At 43.0% G+C, this 26278-nt stretch overlaps 1 protein-coding gene across 3 annotated transcripts in view; it reads left to right on the top strand.

Moving 5' to 3' along the window:
• ACOT7 (acyl-CoA thioesterase 7) overlaps nt 1-26278 on the top strand; it is a 277637-nt gene that overhangs the window by 56719 nt on the left and 194640 nt on the right. For all 3 annotated transcript variants that reach the window (XM_068240526.1, XM_068240525.1, XM_068240527.1), the window contains one exon: nt 11609-11765. In XM_068240526.1, the coding sequence (XP_068096627.1) occupies nt 11609-11765 (157 nt within the window). The remainder of the gene's footprint in view (nt 1-11608; nt 11766-26278) is intronic.

Genomic DNA, 26278 nt, shown 5'->3' with positions numbered 1-26278 from the left:
TACAATTTTGGCCCACTTAGTATTTGAGTTTGAAACCCCTGGTCTAGATAGTCCTCCACCATATTTTAATTAAAGAAGTTGTTTGTAGTGGTATTGGTGTCCAATAAAGTTGGTAAATGATATGCAAATTGTCCTGGCTTGCATGCAGATTTAGTTTCAAATGTAGGTATTGATAGATTTCCAAGACATTCATGTATGCATAATCATAAGCAGGTCCAGATTTAGTTCAAATTTCATTTTCACGCAGGACGGTATAAGCATCTCATTGGCCATCTGTATGGTCTAACTGAAACTACCCTACCACAGACACATGAACTGGTATATAAATCAAAGAACAAAATATATTTCTTATACAACCAGTGTAAAAATGTATAATTTATTTTTATTAAGGCGCATATCTCAATAAGTGAATACAATTCATAAAACCTTAAAAACATGTAATGAGCGGTAATAAACAGTCAAACAATAGAGACCAGGAAAAGATGCCCGCTGAAAAAAAATCACCACACTGACCAAGATTAATAGTAAATACAAAGTACAATAACCTTTATTGAATTCCAACCACAATATCTATAAAACAATTAAAAATCACTAAAAGTGATAAATCTGGTGTCCATGATAATAGAATAGAGTAACAATTTATAGATTAATTCCCCTCTCCAGATAAAGATAAATACAGTGGTTTGCAAAAGTATTCGGCCCCCTTTAAGTTTTCCACATTTTGTCATATTACTGCCACAAACATAAATCAATTTTATTGGAATTCCACGAGAAAGACCAATACAAAGCGGTGTACATGTGAGAAGTGGAACGAAAATCATACATGATTCCAACCATTTAAAAAAAAACAAAAAACTGCAAAGTGGGGTGTGCGTAATTATTCAGCCCCCTGAATCAATACTTTGCAGAACCACCTTTTGCTGTAATTACAGCTGCCAGTCTTTTAGGGTATGTCTCTACCAGCTTTGCACATCTAGAGACTGAAATCTTTGCCCATTCTTCTTTGCAAAACAGCTCCAGCTCAGTCAGATTAGATGGACAGCATCTGTGAACAGCAGTTTTCAGATCTTGCCACAGATTCTCGATTGGATTTAGATCTGGACGTACTGGGCTATTCTAACACACGGATATGTCTTGTTTTCAACCATTCCATTGTTGCCCTGGCTTTATGTTTAGGGTCGTTGTCCTGCTGGAAGGTGAACCTCTGCCCCAGTCTCAAGTCTTTTGCAGACTCCAAGAGGATTTCTTCCAAGATTGCCCTGTATTTGGCTCCATCCATCTTCCCATCAACTCTGACCAGCTTCCCTGTCCCTGCTGAAGAGAAGCACCCCCAGAGCATGATGCTGCCACCACCATATTTGACAGTGGGGATGGTGTGTTCAGAGTGATGTGCAGTGTTTGTTTCCCACCACACATAGTGTTTTGCATTTTGGCCAAAAAGTTCCATTTTGGTCTCTAACCAGAGCACCTTCTTCCACATGTTTGCTGTGTCCCCCACATGGCGTGTGGCAAACTGCAAACGGGACTTCTTATGCTTTTCTGTTAACAATGGCTTTCTTATTGCCACTCTTCCATAAAGGCCAACTTTGTGCAGTGCACGACTAATAGTTGTCCTATGGAGAGATTCCCCCACCTGAGCTGTAAATCTCTGCAGCTCGTCCAGAGTCACCATGGGCCTCTTGACTGCATTTCTGATCAGCGCTATCCTTGTTCGGCCTTTGAGTTTAGGTGGATGGCCTTGTCTTGGTAGGTTTACAGTTGTGCCATAAACTTTCCATTTCTGAATGATCGCTTGAACAGTGCTCAGTGAGGTGTTCAAGGCTTTGGAAATATTTTTGTAGCCTAAGCCTGCTTTAAATTTCTTAATAACTTTTTCCCTGACCTGTCTGGTGTGTTCTTTGGACTTCATGGTGTTGTTGCTCCCAATATTCTCTTAGACAGCCTCTGAGGCTGTCACAGAGCAGCTGTATTTGTACTGACGTTAGATTACACACAGGTGCACTCTATTTAGTCATTAGCACTCATCAGGCAATGTCTATGGGCAACTGACTGCACTCAGACCAAAGGGGGCTGAATAATTACGCACACTGCCACTTTACAGTTATTTATTTGTAAAAAATGTTTTGAATCCTGTATGATTTTCGTTCCACTTCTCACTTTGTATTGGTCTTTCACGTGGAATTACAATAAAATTGATTTATGTTTGTGGCAGTAATATGACAAAATGTGGAAAACTTCAAGGGGGCCGAATAGTTTTGCAAACCACTGTATATACCTGGCATACTTGTATAATTTCTTCTCTTTCTACCTTAGTTACTACCACTATGTTCCCTATATGCATCATGGGGTTATCATGAAAAATAATTTTGTTGTGTTACACAATGACAGACTCAGATAAAGATAAATATAAATCGCATCAAATCACAAGGAGATAAATATATACACATACAAAGTGGCATGTGCAAATACACACACACACACACACACACACACACACACACACACACACACACACACACACACACACACACACACACACACACACACACACACGTGCACATCCCAAAAGGGCAAAAGTGATTTCTGAATGTAGTGCAAAGGGTACAATCACAAACTATAATAATTACAGCAATCAATGAACTGCAGTGGGGAAAAATTTTGCAACTAGTGGTGTATTGGAGCTTACGTGATTATAAAGGAGAGAAGAACAGCCGGACCACCAGATAGAAGCCTTAGTGCACCTCGTGGGAAATCCCCCGCTTCTGAAGAGACAGCGGTAAGCAGGCTACACAGTGAACCTTGCAAAGGATCACAAAAAAATTATTTGCACAAAAATATAAAGGTTATGCATCCACTGTAATCAAACATGTATCAAATTAATAACTGTGAATCAACAGTGGTCATGGAACGATAAAGATATATGGAAATCGTCACTGTGAGGATAGAGCACGTGTTCAGAAGGAGCTAATGGTCATGACTGAAAAATAATAATACCGTATATCAGCAGCATAAGAAAAGAAATTCCCACATGCAAAAATATGCAGTCTGGCCAATGGTTCTGCTCAATGATTTATAACAGTCCCTCAACTGAAACAGTATGCCAAGTCAAAACCCTTCTGCAGTAATCATTGTATAAGATACATAGGCCCAGATGCAATTCACTTTTTCTCCTGAGTTTTCTCCTAGGTGATATTTTCACAATTTGTCATAAAATGCATTTTTAAGCCACCATCAAGCAAGAAAATACTCAAAATAAATTTGATGGTACTTGTTCACAACCTTTTGGGTACTTTTTCAATTGTAAAATGCTGAAAAGTTAGTTTAAAGAGAAGATGAAAATTATCTCCTAGGAGATAACTCAGGTGAAAAAGTGAATTGCATATGGGCCATGGTGTGCACAACAAGCAAAGATGAAAATATATTGCAACATAGAATGCTAAAATTGTTACAACAAAAAAGGGCAGACTAGCACCATCATAGAAGAAATGTGCAGGCATTTTTAAATAAATACACAAATAATGCATATCTGTGTGCAGAAGGGATTAATCAAAGCTAATGGACACATACAAGATAAAGATTGCACCATAGCAAATGAATACATCAAAAAATAGCCTTTATTAAGGCCCCGTTCACACTTGCGGTTTTGTCAAAACCGCACCGGATGTCCGGACCGCACCGTATCCGGACCGGACCTGATCCGTACGGTTCCTATCCGGATCCGGTCCGGATCCGGTCCGTTTGCATCCGGTTTCCGTGCGGTGTGAACACGGTTGCGGTCCGGATCCGGTTTCTTAAGGAGATAACAACCTGTTATTACCTGGGGTCTGGGAGGTCAGCAGAAGGGTCTGGGGTCATTGTTGGAGACAGGTGGACGTGTGGAGACCATCCGTGGATACAGAGACTGCAGTTGGGACCATGGATCCAGGCATTTTTTACTCGTATACCTGGGAATTCTCTGTTGTTCGCCTCCTCGTTATCAGACTAATCAGACATGTTGCTGCCTAGAGCTCCAGCATGAAATCGCTGCTGCCCCACCTGAACGCTGGGCCCATGTGGTCCCCATCCAAAATGCATAGGAAGTGGGGTAGAACGTCCGGTTTTTGTAGCCAGTGTGTTGTGCGCTCTCCAGTTCTCATTGGTTTCCATTGGCCGGATGGTGCAGTCCAGCTCCGCCCCGGATACGGCTGCCGGAGGAGCCGGACCAAAAAATAGCGCATGTTGGAACGGACGCCGGAGTCCGGATCCGGTCCGGATCCGGTCCGGCTCCGGTCCGGCAGAACGGACGCATGTGAACGGACGCATAGGCTTTCATTGCTATTGCCGTGCGTCCGTTCCGTCCGTTCTGCAAGCGGTCCGGCTCCGGCACGGCGATTCCGGACGGCCACCGCTAATGTGAACCGGGCCTTATACAGCATGAACAATAAATATTAAAACACCATTAAAAATAAGAAGTGACTCGGGCATGTATAGTCAATCAATAATAGCACAATGAATGCAAAAATAGTAGCTCACAAACACTCCATATGTAACCTGTACCGTAGTATCAACCTGCTGGTAGGACAAATAGGTGCTCTGTGTATTAGATAACACATCCAATAAATAACGGTCTTGTGCAAAAGAAAACAGCTAGTGATAGTAAAGGGAATACCAATACCAATGAGAAAGTGCGGGTATCGTGCAGGTAGCAAAGGGAACTTATGGCAAAAGAGCCTTGAATAAGCAACCAGATAACTGGAGTAAGGTGCAGAGAATAGTGTGAAGGCGGCCATAGCTTCTTGAAACAACGGTGAGTGCAAGAGGACCTTACCGGTAGGCAAAGAAAGAAGCGGGGAGTGTTAACCCACATGTAGAGCCGCCACGGTTCGCCACTAGACAGCGACTTCTTCCGGGCAGGAGCCGCTGTCTAGCAGCGAATCGCGACGGATCTACACGTGAGTGTAACGCTCCACACTTCTTCCATTTAGGTTAGTATATTGATCCCCTAGTCTCTAAAGGCCACCATATGGTGATGGTAATCTAACAGCTGATGGCGGTTTGAGGCGTCAGGGGCCACTGTACACATGCTAAATTCTTGGCAGAGGCGGGCATTATAAGCCACATCGGCCGAGTTTCATAGAGTGCAGGGTTTCTAAACTTAGTCCTCAAATACCTCCAACAGTACATTCACAGGTGAGGTATTGTGTCAGCAGAGCTCATTAACTAGCTCTGTGGATTTTCACAAAATATGTGCTGTTGGGAATACTTGAGTACTGAAGTGAGAAACCCTGATCTAGCACGTGTGCGAGGCTTTACACTGTGTATTACATTTTGGCCTCTTTTGTGATTGAGTTTGACACCCCTGAACTACACCATCTTAAAATCAGAGAATCTTCATTTCATTCTTATTTAAAATCTAAGTATCACAGCTCACAGAGTACATGCCAGTCTGGGGCGACACAGCGGTTTGGAGCGGCTGCTCCCTCCTTGGCATAAACAAAGCCTAAAGAGCAGTATCTCCGAAACACTGTGTGTTGCTGCAGTTTGGTGTGTATTTTTATAAGGAGCTGTGATATTTTTATAGATTCTAAAGAAGGATGAGGTAAAGATTACTGTATATGATTTTAAGATGGTGCAGGTCAACAACTACTGTAATTCATTTTAAGGGGCTTAAAGAGAACCCGAGATGTGTATAAAGAATGTTATCTGCATACAGAGGCTGGATCTGCCTATACAGCCCAGCCTCTGTTGCTATCCCAAACCCCACTAAGGTCCCCCTGCACTCTGCAATCCCTCATAAATCACAGCCGTGCTGTGAGGCTGTGTTTACATCTGTAGTGTCAGTCTCAGCTGCTCCCCCGCCTCCTGCATAGCTCCGGTCCCTGCCCCCGTCCCTTCCCTCCAATCAGCAGGGAGGGAAGGGATGCAGGCGGGGACTGGAGTTCTGCAGGAGGCGGAGAGAGCAGCAGACTGACACTATAGAGATAAACACAGCCAGCTCTGACAAGCTGTCAGCAGCGTGGCTGTGATTTATGAGGGATTGCAGAGTGCAGGGGGACCTTAGGGGGGTTTGGGATAGCAACAGAGGCTGGGCTGTATAGGCAGATCCAGCCTCTGTATGCAGATAATATTCTTCAAACCCACCTCGGGTGCTCTTTAATTCATATTAAACACTGCTTTCTTAGTAAGAGGACTTTTTGGGCTTTTTAAAAGTGGCCACACACCAATACATTTTTCATTTTTTTCCAATTTTTAATTTGAGAATTCTGATCGTTTTTTTTTTTTGGTTGTATGAAAATTCATAATTCTTTGTGCCAAGAATCTTTGAATATTTGATTTCTAGGTAATTTCGAGAAAAAGATTGTATAGTTCTTGAATAGTGGGTTATTGAAAAAAATTTCAATATTTTGATGCGAACAAAATGATGTTGTTGTTCATATAAGTACCAAAAAGCCCTCTTACTGAAATGTTATGCAAAACAAAAGTTTGCCTTTCTTAAAACAGAAGGTATTTGCGATTATTCAAATTGGAGTGAGCATTTGAGATCTCCCACGTTGCATCACTGCTGAATATGCAAATCATCCTTTATTGTCCATGTAAGCTAAACACCTCCAGAACCGCTGGAATGCAATGATGTGTCAGCTTGTTAATATTACAGAGCCACAATAATCCAACATGCATACAGACTGTTTTGGATTGGTTGATCCTCATCAGTGCATGGCATGGATAAATGTGGCTTCATGGATTAGGACTTGAAACACCCAGAGTTACATATTACCCAGCAAGCTCTTGGTGAACTAGAACTTTTAGGAGTGTGTAAGGGGCTTAAAAGGACCAAAAAGTCCACTTACTAAAATGCTTTGGAATACAAAAGTTTGCCTTCTTAAAACAGAAGGTATTTGCGATTATTCAGATATGAGTGAGCATATGATGTTTCCCACAATGGATCACTGCTAAGTATGCAAATCATTCTCTGTTGTCCCTGTAAGCTAAACACACCTCCTAGTGGTTCTTGGTCATCATGAGCTATCTGTGTACTCAGTAAAGTAATAATATAGAAATATCTCTCACCATAGTAATATTGATTTTGCCCACTAGATGGAGATCTAGGATCAGTTTCGACAATTTCCAGATCCTATTTTCTGCTAGGCAGACACATCCTTGCAGAATACATCCAGTAATATTCACTGAAGACTGTACATTATAAATCGCTGTGCATGGTAGATACATTTTACATTATAGACAACATGTAGCGTTAGCCCACCCAAAATTGATAACCTGGCTGATAATTATGACTGGATGTTTACAAGTAGTTTGGCTGATCAAGGGAGGTGTTCCTGAAAGGGGGAAGGGGCTGTTGCCTAAGCATGGTGGGTTCATGTATGAAAGAGGGGCTGCTGTACGTGGAAATTATACATGAAAAAGTGGGCCTGTTGTATATGGAGTTTGTACCTTGAAGAGATGGGGTGCTGTACATGGAGGTAGTACTTGGAAGGCTGCTGTACATAAAGTCTCTATACCTGGAAGAGAGGATCTGCTGTATATTTGAGGTTGTACAGTCAAGAGATGGGTTGCTGTACCTGGAGATTGTACATGGAAGAGAATACATGCTGTACATGGAGGTTGTACCTGGAATAGAGGACCTGCTGTACATGGAGGTTGTATAGGCAAGAGATGGGTTGCTGTACCTGGAGGTTGTAATTGGAAGAGATGGGCTGCTGTACCTGGAGGTTGTGCCTGGAAGAGAAGACATGCTGTACATGGAGGCTGTACCTGGAAGAGAGGACCTGCTGTACATGGAGGTTGTACCTGGAAGAGAGGACCTGCTGTACATGGAGGTTGTATAGGGAAGAGATGGGTTGCTGTACCTGGAGGTTGTACCTGGAAGAGAAGACCTGCTGTACATGGAGGTTGTATCTGGAAGAGACGACCTGCTGTACATGGAGGTTGTACATGGAAGAGATGGGCTGCTATACCTGGAGGTTGTGCCTGGAAGAGAATACCTGCTGTACATGGAGGTTGCATATGAAATGGGAGAGGAGCTGCTGCACATGTAAATCTGTGTATGGAAGAGTGCTGCTTCTGCATATAGGGAGATTGCTGCATGTAGAAGGAGAGGCTTTTATACAAAGAAAGGAGGGCTGTTCATGAAAGGAAATAAGGGGCACAGAACCGTTTTTTTTGTTTTTTTTTATAAGGCGGGGCAGATGTAACCGACACCTCCAATCTCATCTCATTGATTGGACTCCAGTTGGCTGACTGCTCACTCCAATTAGCTCTTGGAGATGTCATTAGTCTAGGGGTTCACATACTTTTCCCACCTGCATTGTGAATGTTTACATGGTGCGTTCAATAAAAAAATGTAAATATTTATTTGTGTGTGGTATTAGTTTAAGCAGACTATGTTTGTCTATTGTTGTGACTTAGCTGAAGATCAGATCACATTTTATGATCAATTCGTGCAGAAATTTCGTATAAATTCAAAGGGTTCACATACTTTTTTACTGCTACTCTATCTTCCTTTTGCTTATTCCATCACCTGTGTATCGGCATACCTTGCATCTCCACCCTCCCTGAGTCATTACAGTGCACAGAGGCAGCATGTGTCTAAAGCATCCTTCTCCTGCAGGAAAAGGCAACCCAAATGCTTTAGAACATGAGTGCCCAATGCATTGATTGCAAAGGACTGCTTGGTAGATCACGGGCGCACATGCTAATGAGAGAAAACGCTAAAGTCATGCTGGACACCAAGCAATGAAACCACTGCATACCGCTGAAGTGTAGTGAGCGAGTAAACGTGCATTGCTCACCTATACGCGCAGCCAGGATCCTCCTTCAGCTCTGTCACACAGTCTCATGTCTGACACCCTCTGGTGGCATCTCTCACTACATGCGCCGCTGGAGAGATCATAGAGTTTAGACCAGTGGTCCTCAAACTAAGGCCCGCAGGCCGAATGCGGCCCCCTGAGGTTTTTTTACACATACTCCACACATAAAATGTATTACTTAAAGATGCAGTCTGCTGCATCTTTAAATATTGGTGGCCCACATATAGAATAGCAGTACTGGCACCACACTTCCGCATGGAAGCCAGAAAGCAGTCATTCGCTGGTTTCTGGGTTACTAGGTGAAGGAGGGGATGACTTGTAGCAAGCATATTTACATATATTTTGGTCAGTGCTGTGCAGAAATGTTATGGTTCCTTGGCGAAGGGGAAATGGAGGGTTGTACTGCCTATATTTCTACAGAAATCGTGTGTATGGGTGAGATTGTGCTTCAGGCTTTTGCAGGCCATTGGGGGACATTATGGCTAACATATGGCTTGCTGTGTTAGGGTCACATTATCTGCACTGTGTTGGGGAGCATACGATCTGCACTTGCTGTGTTGGGGACATAACATCTGCTCTGGTTAAATGGGAGACATGAGGGCTGCCCATGTTGTTAACAGGCGCTGTCTACAATACTTAGGCTCAATGTTCTGTTTCTCTCCATCATTTCATGTATACTCCGGCCCCCCAGGAGTCTGAAGTATGTTGACCTGGCCCTTGATTGGAAAAGTTTGGGGACCCCTGGTTTAGACTATGGGTGGCAGAGCTGAAGAGGAATCCTCACTGTGCATTCTGGAGAGTAAAACGCAGCGCAACTCTGCATATCGGGCACATGTGGCTGTCTATGCTGGGGAGAGGGGCTGCAATTACTAGGGGCACATATGGCTGCAAATACTGGGGCACATGTGGCTGTCTATGCTGGGAAGGAGTGCTGCCAATACTGGATACATCTGTCTGTGCTGGGAAGGAGGGGGGGGGGGGCTACCTCTGTGGTTGGCACTGATATTACTTTTTTTTTGGAGGGGGGGGGAGGTGTGGTAGATAACTCTGGCTCTGTAACTTATAAGGTAGCTAGCGAGCTACTAAAAGTGTGGGCACCCCTGCTGTAGACCTATTTCACATGGGAGTCTGGACTACGCACTTGTCGGGCAGTTCAGCCTCCCATATGCCGGCTACCGAGCGCCTTCCACAAGAAATTTTTATGTGGCTGAATGGCAGCATGTGTAACCCCACATGTCAGCACTTGACACGTAGTATTGTAACTCTTCAGGAAAAAAAACATTTTGTTGCACCTGAGTGCAGCTCTGGCCACACTTGAATGCGTCTCATTGCAGTGGCCCGATCGCCACCCAAAAGCCACGCCAGTGCACAGGAACAGCTGACACAGTGCAATATCTACCTTCGGTCCCCTGTGTGGAGGAGGCCCAGAGCTAGAAGCTGTAGTGGGAGTCCAGTGATTTATTGGCTAGTATCCATCTGTACTCAAAATCTCAGTTTGGGGAGAATAAACCTTTTAAAGAACTGTGCAATACTGTAATATTTTTAAGTGCATGGAAATTTTTTTTTTTTTTGGTCCTATGCTTTCCTCTTCCCTTAGTACAGCAATTAGAGCATTTTGTAAGTGTGAAGAGCTCAGAAAACCTTCCATTCTTCAGAATCCCATTTCCCTATTCATTTGAGCCTTTTTCATTCAATTCAATTTACAAAGAATTTGTCATGAACCAAGAGAACATAACATTCCCTGGACACAAAGAGATTCAGACGTTGAGGTACATGAATATTTCTGTTGCTTCTTTCATTCAGAGTGTATCCACAATAATACAGGTCAGAGAGCACAACATATGCCTTGGTAGAGTGTAGTATGTGGACAACAACTGCAAGTTTTCATGAAAACATTTTCTAATTGAATACGAGTTAATGTACTTACACACCTATGGGTTTCTGTACCTGTGTCAGAGAGCCCTCTAAGGTTAGGCTCAAACTATGCCTGCTATTTCCATTTTCTACAAAGGGTAAATGGACTGTTTGATGGCTTCTGATTTAAAGAGGAACTTTAAGTAGTAGGGGCAAAAAATAAATCCAGACAATGCAGAGTGAGAAGTTAAAAAGTAGATGATGGATTAAGAAATGATTGATACGTGCCTTGTAATTTGTTCATGTTGTTTGATCCTCTGTGAGCCTGCAGGTCAGCAATTTTACTGCTGGCAGCCATGGGAAAAAAACAAACAGCAACAACTACCCTTTATCAGTAAACACACCCACTAACAATGTAATAGGCTAAAAGGAGATACAGTATATGCTACAGCTGTCATCTCCCAATGCAACAATGTTCACAGACTGGAAGTTTTTATGGCCATGGTAATGACATCCCACTGTGGGAAGGTTTTCACCTCAGTAGCAGCCACACAGATGTCCCTGATGAACTATTGAGGAAAGATTTCTTGTAGGAAATGGGGTATCGGCTACTGATTATCATGAATTTCAGTTTTGCATTAAACTTGCTGTTTAAGTATAGGACCCATTTAGACATGTCTGTTGTGTCCATTGCAGTGACGAAACGTAAATACATGAGTCACATGCATGCTTAATTTTATGTAGCCCTCATATAAACACCTTTGATAAGAATATTTTTTTGAGGGAAAAGCATGCTACTCTTTGGCCAACCTGAGTTTCCAGCTTACAGCTAACCATTATAAACTGAATGAAGTTTGATTGCTTTTTATAATGAACTAATTCTCGCTGTTCATTCTACTGTCTCATTGAAAATGTCCATTCATGTTATTGTTTTTGCTGCCTCATTCCAGGACAAATGCGTGACTGCACTGGCACGCGTGGAGCGCACAGACTTCCTATCACCCATGAGTATTGGAGAAGTGGGTCATGTCAGTGCAGAGATCACCTACACCTCAAAGCGGTCCGTAGAGGTCCAAGTCGATGTTATGGCTGAAAATATCTTGACAGGTGAGTCAGCCTTTTGTCCATAGGCCTATGTCGTAACTATGAAACTCGAGTAGAGACCTGAAGCAGCCTCATTTGCAAACCTGAAAAGGAATTCTGACTAGAAAAGGTGAATGAGATGACAATATTTCTGTCTTGCATGCATTTTTAGTGCAGATTGTGTGCAGCTTGGGCCAGTCCAAATGAGGAGAAAGTGCATCTGATTGGCCAAATGCCAAGCTTCATATAATTTACATACAAGCCGGAATTATTAGCATCTCCTTGACTATCTTTATGGCTGACTGCTGCACTCCACCAGTCATGTGCAGAAGATGATATTGTTATACATTTCACAGCCTGTAAGTGGTGATACGGGTGTTTCCTGTGGGACTTGCGTGTGCAGATAAGACTATTTCAGTATAACCAACAAATGTCAAGGACTCTACCTTATTGCTTTGATATTGTGTAGGTGGGACTTCAACCATTAGAGGTGATGATTTCAGAATGTCCCACCACATAGGTTGGACCTGCCACTAGTTCTGTCGATGGCATACAGGGATTTTCAGCGGCAGGGCTTTTTGGCGCAGGGTGAGCCGAACGATGGTGTGAACTTTTGCTGTGCATTTGTCATAAACATCTTGGACAAATTTCTAGCATCAGTACAGGTGTCCCATGACATGATTAACCTCCTTAGCGGTAAACCCATGCTGGACACGGGGTAAGCCGCCGGAGGGTGCCGCTCAGGCCCTGCTGGGCCGATTTACATAATTTTTTTTCAAACACACAGCTAGCACTTTGCTAGCTGCGTGTTTGGTCTGATCGCCGCCGCCCACCGCTGATTCGCCGCTATCCGCCGCGCCGCCCCCCCCCACACCCATCCCCCCCACCCCCCCAGACCCCTTGCGCTGCCTGGCCAATCAGTGCCAGGCAGCGCTGAGGGGTGGATCGGAGCAGCCGCCGACGTCAATGAGGTCATCGCGATCGTCGCCATGGCGACGGGGAAGCCCATACAGGGAATCCTGTTCAGAACGGGATTCCCTGCAGGGCAAAAGCGGCGGTTGGAGGGGTGGGAGGGATAGTGAAGGGAGGGGGGAAGCATGTAGCTAGCGCTAGGCTAGCTACATGCTTTTAAAAAAAAAAAATTAAAAAAAAGGTGCTGCGCTGCCCCCTGGCGGATTTTTTGTACCGCCAGGGAGGTTAAGAGCTGGTGCACACCAAGAGCGGTTCTGAGCATTTTTAAAAACGCTTGCCCTTTGAAAAGCACTTGGCTAAAGTATTTCAATGGGATGGTGCACAACAGAGCAATTTGTTTTTTCCCCCAAACGCAAACTCTGGTCCTGCAGCATTGTTTGCTGATTTTTGAGGTGATTCAGAATCAATGTAAAGTTTAGGAAAGTGGAAAATCGCTCTGAAAAGCGCTAGATCAGAGCGAGTTTTCCAAGCATTTTTGTTACAGAAGCTGTTCAGTTACAGCTCTACTGTAACAAAAATAAAAACCGTTACACCAAAACACTCCAAAAATTGCTGGACATGATTAGAAAATCACTAGGCATATGCCTAGAATTGTGCACACCTTTGCATTTTGCATTGCTCTGGTGCCACAGTAACCCACTTGCTGCCACCTACTTGCATAGTAATCCACACAACAAAAAAACGTTCCCTGTAAATACGATCATAGTTGTAGATTGTAGTGTGGTGCATTCATTTACACAAAAGAGCAGGTAGTCGAATTATTGGTGCAATTATGGACATCTTTGCTATGAAACTGAAGCATGCTCTATGTGAGGGCGTGATCACCGCTGATAGTCATTCACTATCGTGCTGCAGGTGGAGGTTACAAATGAGAAAGAAGCTGCCATCTCTGCATGATAAATGGTCTCTGTTTTGTGATGAGCTGGATAGTTTCATGCTTGTCATCATATTTTCTGAATCTTTCAGCTTTCTGCTCAGCCCGCTCTGGTTGAACAGCGTCTGCCTGTGCGGGATTACTTGTCCCTTTTATTCAGTGTAATATTTTTATCATGCTTGACACATTTGCTTGCACTTCCCCCTCCAGCTCTTGCCCCACTTTTTGTGGATTACCTCTCTTCTCACTTCAGCCTGTGTGATTCCTCGTTCTATATACATTTGCCATGCTGCTGCCCAGATTTCTACTGATATGACTAGCTGTCTATCTTAGCATAGTTATGGCTGAGATGATAACTGATATCAGCAGTGCTCTATGTATTACCGGTATATCATTTCATTTGCTAAACTACTTCACTTATTACACCTACCAGTTTTCTGCATTAGATAGAAAGATCATATGCCAAATTATAATTCTGTGTATAATGTATGCTGAGCTCTGATATTATCCAGTCTGCACCAGATTTTACAAAAACTCCATACTCCTACCACTAATGGGCAAAAATCCAGATGCATGAAGTCTCCAAATATTTTATATATAATACTTTAGGCCACTTTCCCACTTGCGTACTGTGTGCTTTGCAGGTGTCCCTAGTCTTGCAGTGTTCTGCGATGCATCATCAAAGTATTGCGCAAAGGCTGTGAATACTTATATAAAAGTGATTTTTTTTTTAAATAAATTTGTCAAAAAACTTCAAGCAAACTTTTTTCACATTGTCCTGATGGGGTGTTGTGTGTAGAATTCTGAGGGAAAAAAATAGAAAAAGTTATGCACTGTGAATACTTTCCGGATGTACTGTACTGTATATAAAATAGGTGCAGTTGTAGACACTTGGAGCTTTTTTAAGTCATATAGAGACCTATAAAGACAAGCTGTGAAAACACACTGTAATGTAAGTTGTTGGAAAATAAGTAAATGCATACAAATTATAGATCAACGGATAAGTGGGGTATTGTGAAGTACAGTGTTATCCTCACAATTACAGATGAGGAGTGGAAGGACTTTCTGAAACTTTCTAAGTTTATTAAAACCACAATTTCTTCAACTGGTAGGTTGATACAAATAAAAATCCAACACCATAGATATTGCAAAACAGTTTACAGTCCTCTGAGATTTTCTTGGCTGGTTATCAAGACTCTAAACTGTTGGTTTTAGGTTTGGTAGAAGATGTCTTGATTGATCAGGGTGAAAAGACATTGGCCTCAATTCTGGAAGCTACAGTGCTGCCCATAATTATTCATACTCCTGGCAAATTTTGACTTAAAGTTACTTTTATTCAACCAACAAGTACATTTTTTTTGGACGGGAAATGGAATAAGTGTCTCCCAAAAGATAATAAGACGATGTACAAGATGCATTATTGTGGAAAGAAAATATTTATCAGCTATGTACATTTGAGCAAAAAGTGTCCAGTCCAAAATTATTCATACCCTTCACAAACTGTCACAGTCTGTGGGAAAATCCAAAATTCTATACCATTCCAAATGGTCCAAGCTGTGCTAAAGCATCCTAATTACCCTGATTAATTGGGAACAGCTGTTTTAATCAACTCAACAGGTGAAAAACAGCAGCTCTCAGAAGACTTGGTCAGAAGCCAAAAGTGACACCTGTGCTGGCCAGGAGAATAGAGAGAGGTGAAAAAGAATCCAAGGATCCACCACCAAGGCCATGCTAGTTAATCTGGGCTCTGCTGGTGGCAATGTCTCAAGGCAGACAATCCAACGGATACTGCACACTGCTGGGTTCCATGGATGCAGACCAAGGAGGATGCCACTTCTTCTCCAGATAAGGCACACAAAAGCTTGCTTGGCCTGTGCAAATGTTCATCTGGACATAGAAAAAGACTTCTGGTCTTCTGTGTTTTTTTTGTGAAACAAAATTTGAATTGTTTGATCACAATGAGGTTTCCTTCATTTGGCATAAAAAAAGGAGAAGACTTCAACCAAAATAACACCATCCCCAGTGTCAAACATGGTGGTGGTGGTGGCAAACCTAATGCTTTGGGGTTGTTTTTAAGCCAATGGACCAGGGAACCTAATAACAGTAAACGGCACCATGAAAAAAAGAGCAATACATGAGGATTCTCAACGACAACATAAGGCAGTCTGCAGAGAAACTTGGTCTTGGGCACCCGTGGACATTTCAGCATGACATTGACCCAAAACACACAGCAAAAGTGGTGAGGAAATGGTTAGCCGACAACAACATTATTGTTGCCCAGCCAGAGTCCTGACTTAAATTCAAATGAGAATCTGTGGAAGGAGCTAAATATCAGGGCGATGGCAAGAAGACCCTCCAACCTGAAAGATTTGGAGCTCATTGCTAAAGATGAATGGGCAAAAATACCTGTGGAGACATGTAAAAAGCTGGTCTGCAATTATAGGAAGTGTTTGATTGCTGTAATAGCCAATAAAGGATTTTCTATTGATTATTGAGAAGGGTATGAATCATTTTTGACTGGACACGTTTTGCTCAATTGTAAATAAAAGCTGAGAACCCCCCCCCACACACACACACACACACACAATAATGCCTCTTGTACATCGTCTTATTATCTTTTGGGAGACACCTATGTCATTTCCTGTTAAAAAAAAAAAATGACTTGCTGTTTGAATAAATATAACTTTAAGTCAAAATTTGCCAGGGGTATGAATAATTATGGGCAGCACTGTATGTGCGGTAAATACTTTTTTGTCGGTGAAATACCTAATGTGGTATTTTCCATTTTGGTTTTTTTTTGGGGGGGGGGGGGGGGGGGGGGAGGAAGGCAATGCAATCCTGAAAGATTTTTTTGCATTTCTGAAAATGCGGTAAAACGTGCTGTAAATGCAGAAAATGTGTTAGAACATGTGATATTTAAGCGGTTGATAATAATAGGCCTTAGATGTCTTCCGTAACTTAGGATTGTCTTTGGAAGATGTTTTTTGGGAGGAACAGGGGGAGGTGTATTTGATTGTGTAGCAACCTATCGAAAGTATATTTATAGGCATCCCCTATAAGAATAAAAATCCAGTAAATATTTGGAGTTTATTTCTACTATTCTTCTCTATGTCACAGGCTGAATTGGAATTCCACTAAAACAGGCATAGGAACTGAACAGGAACACGACTAAAAACTGCAAAATGCACACAAATTGACTTAACCTCCAGGTGTTAAATTGATTGGTAGATTATGTGCTAACATGCCCCTTGTTTTTCACAACAATTCCAATTTTTGGTAAAATACTGTACATTTTGCATGCGGTAAATTATGACTAAAATCTACTAGAGTAGAAAACTGTTTTACTGCATGTGGTAAAATACCACTTATGTGGTAAAACTGACAGTAAGCATACCATAATTGAAGCCATTGTGTACCATCTTGTGCCATTGTGTCAGGAAGTTTGTTACCTTAAAGAGACTCCGTAACAAAAATTGCATCCTGTTTTTTATCATCCTACAAGTTCCAAAAGCTATTCTAATGTGTTCTTGCTTACTGCAGCACTTTGTACTATCACAGTCTCTGTAATAAATCAATGTATCTTTCCCCTGTCAGACTTGTCAGCCTGTGTCTGGAAGGCTGTCAAGTTTTTCAGTGTTGTGGTCCTGCTATGAACTCCCCCTTCCAGGCCCCTCTATGCACACTGTCTGTGTATTATTTAGATTAGGGCAGCTTCTCTCTTATCTTTTACAAGCTGGATAAATCGTCCTCTGAGTTGGCTGGGCTTTCACATACTGAGGATTTACAGACAAGGGCAAAGCTGTTTGCAGGAAGAAAAGAGCAGCCTGAAACTTCAGTGCATGAGAGATGCAGGGGGAAAGAAACACACAAATGATCTCTTGAGATTCAAAAGGAATGCTGTATACAGCCTGCTTGTGTATGGATGTATTTTCTATGTGTGGACATACTGTACATCAACCTACTTCCTGTTTTGGTGGCCATTTTGTTTGTTTATAAACAAACTTTTTAAAACTGTTTTTAACCACTTTTAATGCGGCGGGGATGGGCGAAATTGTGTCAGAGGGTAATAGGAGATGTCCCCTAACGCACTGGTATGTTTACTTTTGTGCGATTTTAACAATACAGATTCTCTTTAAATTGGCACGTGAGCATACAAATTCCCCAAACATATACCAGTATTTGGGATAGATGGATCTATAGCCAATGTAAGCTTGATGCTTTGAAATGTTTTTGTGATAGCACTGTATGAGTTTTAAATACTGACACTGATTGGTGTATGGGTGATGACTAGTAAACAGAGCCAATTGTGTGTTTTATTTTGTGTTGGGTGCTTTTGTCAAATGTTTAAATGTAGAGTAACAATCACACACACAAGTAAATCCTAAAAACAAAAATATAGCTTCAATTACATCCGAGGTGAAGGTAAACCAACGAAAGAAACAATTGAATCTATGCTCCATCTCCTAAAAATTACTTTTTAAGATATCGCACGGCTTTATTTTATATTTATATCTAGTTTTTTTTTAGTTTTTACTGTTTCATTCTCTGCTCTTTGACACCTTTATTGAAGTATGCCAGGGCTCAAACCTATGAATTATTGACCCTTTTTATCTCTTTTCTGCTTCCAGAAGCTATTAACTGACAGAAAAGTGTTTTTTGGCTGTAATTACTTATCAGTGAGGGTTATGATCCAGTCCGACCTGGTCCCGACTCTGGCACAAACTGTCACTTGCATCCTTGATGTTTAACTCTTTCAGGCAGAGAAAGAAAAAAGTAACACGGCATAGTTATTTGTGTGCTTGGCACTGTACATGCACATGTCTCATAATGTCACATGTCACCTCAGTTGTCCCTTAAGCCTTGTATACACGCTAGATTCTGGTAAGCCGAGTTCTTATGTGGTCACTTAAAGATCAGGCACACCAGATCTTTAAGCAACACCCATGAACAAGCACGTTGTTCCCCACCTTACCCTTCCCATCAGAAGCCATGCCATGGTCCCTCCTCTCCATACTCCATAGAAACAGTACTTGTTACTCAGGTATACTTGAACAGTATGCCTGTATAGTTCTCTTTCCCTGCAGTGTTAAACTAAGGATTGAGCTTCATCCTTACAAGCAACCCTTATAGACAGGGCAGTTTCTAAGTTAAACAGCTCTCAGCACGCGTACACACACACACACACACGTACACACACACACACACACACACACACACACACACACGTACACACACACACACACACACACACACACACACACACACACACACACACACACACACACACACACACACACACACACACACACACACACACACACATACACACACAGCCAAAAGGATCCATAGTTATAGGTTGCACCCCCCAGTATCTAAAGTTTTCTCCCAGTATTAGGTAGCCCCCTGTATATGTAGCCAGAGCAAACCTCCTAATATAGGTAGCAAGAAGTATCCCCCCCCCATAGTGGGAAGCAAGAAGGCCCCCAGTATTAGGTAGACGGCAGTGACACCCCAGTTTAGGTATCCAGGAGTAGCCCCCCAGTATAGGTAGCCAGGTGTGACCCCCCCCCCAGTAATGGTATCCAGAGATTCCCCCAGTATTGAGTAACCAAAGCTAGCCGCCCCAGTACAGGTAGCCAGATGTGACCCACAGTCTAGGTAGCTAGAAGTAGATCACCAGTATAGTGAGCTAGAGGATCCCCCAATATTGGGTATCTGCCAGAGGAGCGCCCAGTTTTGGGCAGCCCCCAATGGAGCCAGAGGAGCCCCCAATATTGGGCATTACTATACTTTACATTGTATATACTGTATATACTTTACATTGAAGCGCTAACGCTAACAAAATGCTACATGTCCTGCGCTTGCGATTTTGGGAATCGCAAACGCTCCAGTGAAAGTTGGCACATTCGTTAACATTAGCTGAGCTAAATCCCTAGCGTTTTCAAGCGCTCCCATCTTAAACCAAAGGTTTGCAGCTTGTGCCTTAAAATGGGTGCTCACCAGAGCTCTTCTTCCAGTTATCGTGTGGAGAGTGGTAGGGTGCCACTGTCTGCATATCCTGTGCCTCTGGAGCAATTCGCTCTGAATAATCTAACTTTAGAAACCTTCAGATAATTTGCTGGCGAGGCAGTGGTCGCCATGACAACTCCTCTAGTCCCTCTCTTCACACACACTTTCTGTAACTGGATGTGTGATGGTGATTGCTGAATGTCCACACAACTTTGATTCCTGAGCCATTTCTTCACATCGTTCTTTTGTTCCAAATCCCTTGTTTGACCTCCTTCGGAGGGGTGAGAATTTTCCATCAGTGAGACACCACTGAGATGCCTTTTGATCACAGTCTGCTCATGCTCGAGTGCTGCACATATAGCGCTAACTTCTGAAGTTTCTGGAGAGATGAGCCATGTTTTATTTAAAGCTGTGCTTAAATTAGCCTCCCCACATTTTTGTTTTCTTTGCTGCTGAGTTTGGCGTGGGCGGAATAGGCTGAAAATTGAAGAGAGCGTGGCATGTCGCGGGCTGTCGGTTTTTCTACCTGTAGAAGCATAAATAGACGCAAATGAAAGCAAACCTGTCAAAGACTTTTTTGTGATAGGCATGGAGCTTATGAAGAAAAAATACATACAGTCCAAATGAATACCAAAATCATCATTACTTTTAAACATACAGGCTGCAGAGATTTGCAAAAAGGAAGTTAGTTGAGTCCTGAGCTTCCTAGCTGATCAGTGAAACCACCTATCAATTTAAAGCAGGGGTCCCCAACACCCAGTGCTATTCTGTTACTGTGTTGTATCAGTCTATGGGCCTCACCTCTGTCTCCATGTTGGCTATGCAGAACAGACATACCACAGCACGGAGTGCACTGTCTTACACTCTCCTTACAGCCGTCAGCTGTGCTGCTTCATTCTCCATAGGCTCCCAATGCATGTCATGGAAGCGTCCGCAGTATGCTGGAGCACAGCTGGTGGCTGTACGAGAGCAGAATACTGCACACCCAGGGCTGTGGTATGTCTGTTCCACTGCACATTACTGTGCATAGCTTGAGAGGGTGCTCTGTCTCGGGTGGTGGTGGGGCTGTATTAGTGGGCACACTTTGCTCAGATTGCTCTGGGGGGGGGAAGGGGGTGAATGGGAAGGGTTCAGCACAAGGAGGAAGCTCCGTGAAGCTGGCCCCCCTTCAATCAGCACAAATAAAAACTACATTCTGTTTGGTTAGTGCTACATTTGTGCCCATTTGTGCTGCAAAAATTAAGATTTGTGCTGCCTTCTTTCTGAACATAATAGCACTAATGTTTTCCAAAACAATAACTTCACTAATATAATATAAACATTTTTATAAACAATAACATGAAACTGGTATGGATGGGTAATGCTGTGCATGTGCTCATTTGTGCTGCAAAAATCATCTTTATATCTTTTTTAGTTTTTGAGATATTCAAGTTTTCATAAAGGTCAAAAGTTCACTCAGCCCCCCCCCCCCCCTCAACATCGCAAATGCTAAGCAAGGCTGAGTGAACTTTTGACCTGTACAATGAATTTGAGGATTTTTGTATTGTTGTTTGTACTACTATGACTTATACCAAATAATTTTGGGTGGCCAGAGCTAGTGATAGTAATTATTTATATTAGACCTTTGCTGTATTTAGACTATCGTACTTCTCTGTCTTCTTGGTTAATTGTGATGTATGAAATTAATCTCCATTTATACATTTTTGATACCTGCTGCTAGCTGCCATTGTGCCGGTGTATAAACAATAATACTTATTTCTGCAGCCGCTCTACTCTTATTATGGCGAGTTTTTATTTCTGTTTTGTCTACCCTATTGTGTGATATCCATGGTGTTGTATTGTGTAGTTTTTTATGTACTATTAAGGACTAATAAAATCATAATCTTTATATTTTTGGCAAAGATGGTGCGTTGTGAGATCTTTTCTTTTGTTTAGAATCTAGTATATACTCTAGATACGCACATTTGCCTTATTACAATATTATCTAAGCAGTGCTCTCTGTTTTTTTTTGTTCTCTATTGCATTCAACAGCTTCATGTCTGTTTTGGGATGGTGAGTCCACCACTACCTCCCTAACCATTTTAACAATTTTAGCATATTTTATCCTTTTGGTGTCTTTCTACTGTCGTTTTACAAAACCTCTAAACTACAGGTTGTTTTTGTGATGATTTGCTCAGCTGCCTGTGCAGACAGGCAGCCCTTTGACCATTGTGTAAGTTTGCATGCTGCAGGACTCTGGAAAGAAGAGTTTCTGTCAGTTTTGCAGCTTGTGCTTGCAGAGGAATTTGCATACGTTGTCATGCAAATTGCCTGGCCACATTCATTGGAGGCGTGTACTATAAGTACTATGTCTTTCCCACAATGCTTGGCTGGTCATTTCCCTTCCATGCTCAGTTCCTGATGGACACTGCTGGAGTGTCAGCCATTGCTATCTAGTATAGTTAATTCCTGGGGGTTGCTTTAGGCTCCCCTTCTAGCCCAGTCAGGTTGTATTATCTGTATTGCCTGTTCTGTCTTGTCTTGCCTGTTTGCCATTGTCCTGTCCCTGTGGTGGTTGACAGGAAATGGTTCTGATCTATGTTCTTGGAGTATAGCTGGTGCAGCGGTTGCTGCCAGCTATCTCTTCTGTTCTGTTTCCTGGGATCGCGCTAGCTACTTTGTGCTAGCACTGGGGATCCTTCTGTTCTGTTTCCTGGGATCGCGCTAGCTACTTTGTGCTAGCGCTGGGGATCCTTCTGTTCTGTTTCCTGGGATCGCGCTAGCTACTTTGTGCGAGCGCTGGGGATCCTTCTGTTCTGTCTTGTCGGTCGCGATTGCGCTGTCACCAACGGTGGTTGATAGCGAATCGTTCTGTCTTGCTGAGATCGCACTAGCCGCTAGCGTTAGCGGCTGTGGATCTTTCTGATCTGTGTTCCTGCTTGGATCACACTTGCTCTGGCGGAAGAGCGGTGGATCCTTCCTGCTTAGTTCTTGTTTTTCGTGTGTCTGTCTTGTCCGCTGCGCTTGCTACAGGCTCGGTGAGGTAACCGTTAAGCAAGCGCTCGCGTCCCCTGTTTCATGTTTGTCTGTTTATGGTTAGTTAGGCGTGCTTGTCTCTATTGTGCTTATCACGTGGAGATCGCGCATAACCGCGTGCACTGTTGCGAATGAGTGCGGTGTTCGCGGTTAGCTAGCGGTTGTTGTTTTCCGTATCTCCTTATTGTATTTGCTGTGCCTTTGCTACCCTCGTATTCTATTCTGTTCTGCCTTGTGTCACGTCTCGCAATCGCACCTCTCGGGATCGCGTTCCTATTTCGTATCTGCTGTTGTGTGTGCGCGGTCGCGGAGTGGCGACTGGATTGGCGCACACACATACAACCTATCCCTTTTGCTCAATCTCATTCGCAATCGCCTCTCTTGCGATTGCGTTCTGCGCTTCGTACAATTCCTGTCTGGCACTTGTGGAGGTACAGAGGATTGGTTCCTCTGCACTCCCCAGCGCCATCTGCCGACAGGAATTTCCCTCTACAGGTGCATAGCACCTTTTGCTGGGTTCCTGCAAATTATACGCTTGTGGAGGATCTCCGCCGTGTCAGCGCACGCGTTGTGCGCTGATCACGGGGAAAGTTCCACAATCGTTACAGTTTTGACATGTTTTCACTGGCATGCTTTGAGGATGCCTTTAGTTCAGCATAACCTTGGTTTCTTTTTTCTAGGTTTTTTTTACAGGTTTGCTTTAAAGGGTTATACTACTTTATTTGTTGTAAACTTCTAAGAAGCCACAGCAGTATCAGAGATTATGGATTTTGCTTCTTGTTGATCTAAGCCTCATACAAATGGTAAATTGCTGTTGTCCTTCACCACTGTTCATCTGTCATTAAGGCTAAAGTTTCAGGAATGAGCACTGTACAAATACACTCTTTTTTTGGAGAGAGGAGAGCTCATATGTGGTCCTGTGCAAGTCCTGTGGCATGGCAGGTAATATGGGTGCCACATGCGCCACCATAGACCGCAGTGTTAATTGCTGCTATAGCAACACCCCAGATCTTAGCCGATAGGAAGGTAATACTGCAGGAAGGGAAAGGGGTAGTGTAAGTCGAGGCATAGGAGGTGAGGGTTAGTGTTAGGAGTAGCTAGAGGTGAGGGTTAGTGTTAGGAGTAGCTGGAGGAGAGTAGTGTGAGAGGTAGGTTAGGTAAAGCGATAGTCTTGCCGATATTCTACTTCACCCGGTGCCCTTTTCCAATGTATGTGTCCAGTGCTATGTCGGTGAAAAGGACACAATGTGCTTGTTCTGTGGTGGATGGATCACTAAACTATGTAGTGAGGAAGCTGTACACATGCTAGATTCTTGGCCAAAACAGCCCAAAACTATCATCTTGCCAAGCATTGTTTAGCATGTGTACAAATCTATAGTGAGAAGCGGATAGCCTCCATTATAAGCATGGCTAAGATCTGGTTTAGGATTTCAGTGGTGCTTTAATATCAATATGTGATAATTTTTTATCACACACCACTCCCAATCTGTGACTGCTGCATTGCTTGCCCTTTTCATAGCTTCTGGGGATCACTGTAGTCTGTACTCCTTTGTCATATGTTGCTCTAATCATCTACAGTGCCCCACCTTATCAAGTGCTTATTTTGAGATGTCAGAGTGACCTATAACCACCACAGCCAGATTTTAGTGGAAGCTGTTAGTTAAATCCATCAAATATGAGAGCTTATTGCACCTGGCATATACATGAAGGAAGAGGTCATCCTGATTATTTTACAGATCTGCATTTTTACTAGTTTCCGGGTTACCCTGTCATAGTACCCCTGTCTGCTATAAGCCCTTATCCTGATCTATATACTGTACATTCTGTGTGCTGGCTCTAATCACCCTTCTCAGCTGTCACTTTTGGGCTCATGTAGGTATAGCTGCTGTGGTAACAGCATGTCCGCTGCCTGGCTGGCATACGTGACCTTTATAAACATACTGTGCCACACATTTACGGCAACATAACTAATGGTCTCCAAGCAATACAAGGGACAGACAAGGGACTCAATCCTTGTAAAGATCCTAAAAAAAAGTGAAAAATCTGCCTGTTGCATTAACCAACTCTCTATGCAGACTTGTACTGGCCAAGGAAGCTGAGTGTGTGAACTACAGGATCCTACGTTTTATCTGCCCACATCAAAGTTTTTATGAAGGTCCCCCACAGTACCCCAGTTAAATACGAATGTCCCAACAATTATTATCCTAAAAAGTCTAGATTGTAGATCCTCTTATCCTGAAAAGTCTAGATTGTAGATCCCCTTTTCCTGTAAAGTCTAGATTGTAGATCCCCTTCTGCGCAAAAGCGCTGATAGGAATAGAAGCCCTGAAATAAGTACCGTAACTTTGAGTTTCTTGCCAGGGGTTTCCCAATTGTCCTCTGATCAAGACCAATGAGAATATTTCCTTGCTGTGGATTCTCATTGTCCCATATCAATGGACCAATGAGAAATGTTGTAATGGTTAGAGTTAGTGTAGAGATTAGTGTGTAAAAGTTTGAGGTAGTGTGAGGACTGATCGATCCCCGCTCGTCCCCGCGGGCGGCTACTAATCAGCCGCTCGTTTCTCCCATTGTTCTCGGTGGGGTATCGGACAGGATGGACCATCAGGCTCGATTGATAAGCCTCCCTCCTGTCCATGTATGCCCAGCATAAGGGTTACATTTTAATGTCAGGTTTGGTGTGTAGATGCTATGGTTAGCGAGTTAGTGTTTGTACTGTATTGAGAGTTTAATACAATTATATTTGTAAAGTGCTTTTCCCCCATAGACTCAAAGCACACCTGACTAGAGAAAAGGCTAATGCTGGGGATACACGGTACGTTTCTGTACCGTGTATCGACCAGCTGATCCAGCCAGCTGATAACATTCAGCTGGCCCGATCATGCCGCTCGACCCGCGCCCGCTCGATTCCCGTCGGCGGACAATGGCAGGGAATCGAGCGGTGATAAGGAAGCGCCGGCGGGGACTAGCGGCAATCGATCCGCGCGGACGAGCGGGGATGCGCCGGCATCGAGCCGCTGGCTCGATCCATCGCATAAAACGAGCCGTCTATGCCCACCATAAGGCCCCCGTTTACACTTAATCAGTTGCTCTCAGTTATAACTGAAAGGACAACTGATTTTCAATGTAAGTCCCATGTTTTCCTATGGCACCTTTCACAATTAACGCATTTTAACTGAAATCTTTTTTTCACAATGCTCTGCTATGCAGAAGAAAAAAAGACGCGTACCAACTGATTAAGTGTAAACGGGGCCTAAGTAAGGTGAGCACAGGGATGTTCATGCTGGATGCTGCATTGTCTGTTCCTCTCCTCGCTCCCACGATCCCCATAATCGCTGCTTGAAAAATTGGTCAGTTAGTTGTGAATCTTGCTAGTTTTTGCCCATTAACTTAGACCAGAAGACTGTCATTGCTTCCTTGCTGTTCCAATTATGGTTTTTTTCCCTCTTAGTTGTTTTTGAAAGCTTTTAAAATTATTGTAGTAATTTCTTTTCTTTTTTTTTCTTTTTTAATTTACCTTGGTGCCTAAAGTCTTGTGCTAAGTAGTAGCAGTGGTAGTTCACTGGATTCACTGAATTGTATGCTGATGCTCAGTAATTACAGGAAGCTAATGTTCATCTCTGCAGGCAGCTTTGACCCCATGCAAGTTCTGATGATCTCAGCGTGG

This window comes from Hyperolius riggenbachi, chromosome 6 (assembly GCF_040937935.1).
Source record: "Hyperolius riggenbachi isolate aHypRig1 chromosome 6, aHypRig1.pri, whole genome shotgun sequence".
NCBI lineage: Eukaryota > Metazoa > Chordata > Amphibia > Anura > Hyperoliidae > Hyperolius > Hyperolius riggenbachi.
This window is presented reverse-complemented; position numbering and strand designations above follow the sequence as displayed.